Source organism: Nanorana parkeri, unplaced genomic scaffold, assembly GCF_000935625.1.
Source record: "Nanorana parkeri isolate BGI_ZX_2015 unplaced genomic scaffold, ASM93562v1 scaffold17, whole genome shotgun sequence".
NCBI lineage: Eukaryota > Metazoa > Chordata > Amphibia > Anura > Dicroglossidae > Nanorana > Nanorana parkeri.
The window spans coordinates 4009151-4012435 of record NW_017306285.1 but is presented as its reverse complement, the minus strand read 5'-3'; the positions used below and the strand labels follow the sequence as shown (position 1 = coordinate 4012435).

The 3285-nt window shown below is 47.5% G+C and overlaps 1 protein-coding gene across 8 annotated transcripts in view; it reads left to right on the top strand.

Annotated features, from left to right (window-relative positions):
- Window positions 1-1427: 1427 nt before the first annotated feature.
- The window catches only part of TPD52L2 (tumor protein D52 like 2), a 25029-nt gene continuing 23171 nt past the window's right edge, over window positions 1428-3285 (top strand). For all 8 annotated transcript variants that reach the window (XM_018559748.1, XM_018559740.1, XM_018559722.1 and 5 more), the window contains exon 1: window positions 1428-1516. In XM_018559748.1, the coding sequence (XP_018415250.1) occupies window positions 1498-1516 (19 nt within the window). In that variant the 5' untranslated portion in view covers window positions 1428-1497. The remainder of the gene's footprint in view (window positions 1517-3285) is intronic.

Here is a 3285-nt window from a genome sequence, read left to right as displayed (position 1 = left end):
CCAGAATGCAAAACAAATAATCACAATACTAATACACAAAATAACAATAATAATAATAAATATTAAAACAAAAAATAAATATTAATGAAAAAAAAACAAAAAATAAAATAATAACAGTAGTAATAATAAAAATAAATAAAATAATACATATTAAAATTAAACATAAATAATAAAAATAATATTAATAATAAAAATAATAATATTAAAACAAAAAATGATAATAAAAAACAGCTTCTTTCTTGTTTGTTCAGGTAAGCTTTGAAAATGAAAGATGCTGATTGGTTGCCATGGGCAACTGCTCCAGCTGGGAAAGGTGCTCATGTTCGGGAAAGGTGCGACAAAGCACTCAGGTATGAATGGGGGCTAAATGGGCCCTGAGGGCCCGTTCACACCAGATGCAGTGCGTTGCAGCCCGATTCTGGCCAGAACGCACTGCCTCGCATTGCGGCCGGCTCACTTTTTGTGGGGCAGGTGCCAGAATCGGGCCGGAACGCACTACATCTGGTGTGAACGGGCCGCAAGGCTTGGTTCACACGGAGCGTTTTGTAGCACTTTTTTTGCCCTAAAAAACACTAAAAAAATATGACCCCCCCCCCCCCCAAAAAAATCCCATTCATTTCTATGGCCTTGTTCACATCTGATTGTTTTGTTGCAAAACGCCTGTCACCCCAACGAGCTTCAATCTGCTCACAAAAATGCGTGATCTGATTTATGCACATAAAACGGGCGTAAAAACATGCAAAAAGTGCACAAAAATGTGCGTGGAAACGCACAAACGCCTAGGTGTGAACCCAGCCCAAAATAGGAGCGTCTGCAAAAAAGCTTGTAAACACAGGTTTTTCAGGCCATCCCACTGAGGTCTATGAGGCCAAAACGCGTGAGCCCTGACATTGAAACTGAATGAACAACGCACCTGAACTTGCGCTGGTGCGTTTTGATGCATGTCCATTGATTTGAATGGAGAACACATCAGGAGAAGAATCTGTAGGCGTTAACTGGGCCTAAAAGAGTATGTTGGCTTTTAACCAAAATAGAATCTTCTAGAAGCCTATTGTGACCAAAATGATTCTAAAATATCTATTACTACACATACATGTTGTCATAGTTACCTCAGAGGCCTGTTATGAATTTTACTATTCCTCCTCAGATAAGAACACTGCCATTACTGAGGCCTGTATTGAATCCTGTCACCACTCACACGCTTGTTATGACTATTAAAGCCCTTTATAAATATTATAATGACTCTCCTTAAGCCATATTTTAATGATTATATTACTCACAGGCCTATTATGAGTATTTGTACCATTTGTTCAGAGGCTGATAATATAGCGGCATGACGCCCTCCCACCAAGAAAATGGCCCCGGCACGGGCACGGCGACGCCGCTCGCCGATGACGTCACTCGGCTGAGACGCTCGCAACGTGACAGCTCAGCTGCTGGAGTGTTCCGTGGAGGAGCCCCGCCCAGGTGTTGCGACAACTTCCGGTCAATGAAGAGATGGAGCCCGGCGGGCAGGGTGAGTTTGTGGAGGGTGTGAAGGTGGTTGTGTCAGTCGGGTGTGTGCGCGCCCCACTTGTGTCCATGTTACCCCGAAGAGCCGTCAGCTGGGTGTACCAACATGGCGGCCCCCTGTCAGCTTGTTTACCCATTATACCGAGGAAGGAGGTGGGGGGAGGGTGGCTGTGTCATCTGAGGAGGACCTGTCATGGTGTTCTTATCATGTAGGGATGTGACACAGGTTGATGTGGTGTGTAGCCGGCCCTGTCTCTTATTTCCCCCATGATACGTTCTATTAATACTCGCTGTTTACATTTTTGTTAAGTGCACCTGTCACAACCTTGCTTGGCACAGGCAGGGTTTCAGTTGAGGACACCATGACACCCCATTCCTCCCAGATTGGTAGGAGAAAGTCAGGCATCGTCCAAAAATCAGCATCTCCTCCTGAAGTCATGCACTGGCAGCATTGGGTAGAATTGTGTGGGCCCATTTTATTTGGGAATGCATTTGTAGACTAGTGTAATGTATTGCAGCTAACAGCTCCTTAGATGGGCTGGCTGCATTCGTTTTTTCTTTCCAGGCATTATTTCTCTTTTGTTTTCATCTGGTGATCCTGACAGTAACGCACTTCCTGTCCCGGGGTGAGGGGACTACTAAACACCCCCCCCTTTCCTCTTCTCCATAATATAGGATGGAGGGGTTGTGTGGACCTCAGAGCTGAACTAGGAAGGCTGATAGCAATGGATGGGGAAACAAAAGAAGTGTGCGTAGGACAGCACTGGATTTCTGGCAGGATCAACTGATTTTTTTTTCTATTTATAGAGGGCCCTCTTATACAATCCCTACGATGTGAGGTCCCTCCTATACAATCCCTACGATGTGAGGTCCCTCCTATACAATCCCTACGATGTGAGGTCCCTCCTACCGTATACAATCCCTACAATGTGAGGGCCCTCCCGTACAATCCCTACGATGTAAGGGCCCTCCTATACAATCCCTACGATGTGAGGGCCCTCCTATACAATCCCTACGATGTGAGGGCCCTCCCGTACGATCCATACGATGTGAGGGCCCTCCCGTACGATCCATACGATGCGAGGGCCCTCCCGTACGATCCATACGATGCGAGGGCCCTCCCGTACAATCCCTACGATGTGAGGGCCCTCCCGTACGATCCATACGATGTGAGGGCCCTCCCGTACGATCCATACGATGTGAGGGCCCTCCCGTACGATCCATACGATGCGAGGGCCCTCCCGTACGATCCATACGATGCGAGGGCCCTCCCGTACGATCCATACGATGTGAGGGCCCTCCCGTACGATCCATACGATGTGAGGGCCCTCCCGTACGATCCATACGATGCGAGGGCCCTCCCGTACGATCCATACGATGCGAGGGCCCTCCCGTACGATCCATACAATGTGAGGGCCCTCCCGTACGATCCATACGATGTGAGGGCCCTCCCGTACGATCCATACAATGCGAGGGCCCTCCCGTACCATCCATACGATGCGAGGGCCCTCCCGTACCATCCATACGATGCGAGGGCCCTCCCGTACGATCCATACAATTTATATCCCATCAGGGAGGACCTCACACTGCATAGTAGATGCCGAATCTCAATGATTGTACATCCACTGTGAAGAAATCGAGGATCTGCACTCTCTGTCCTGGGCCAGCTCAGTTTTATTATACGGACTTTGCTCACATCAAAAGGAACAAAGACCACGTGCGTGGTCAGCTTAAACGTCTCTGAAGTGCGATAGATCTATCTATATATATATA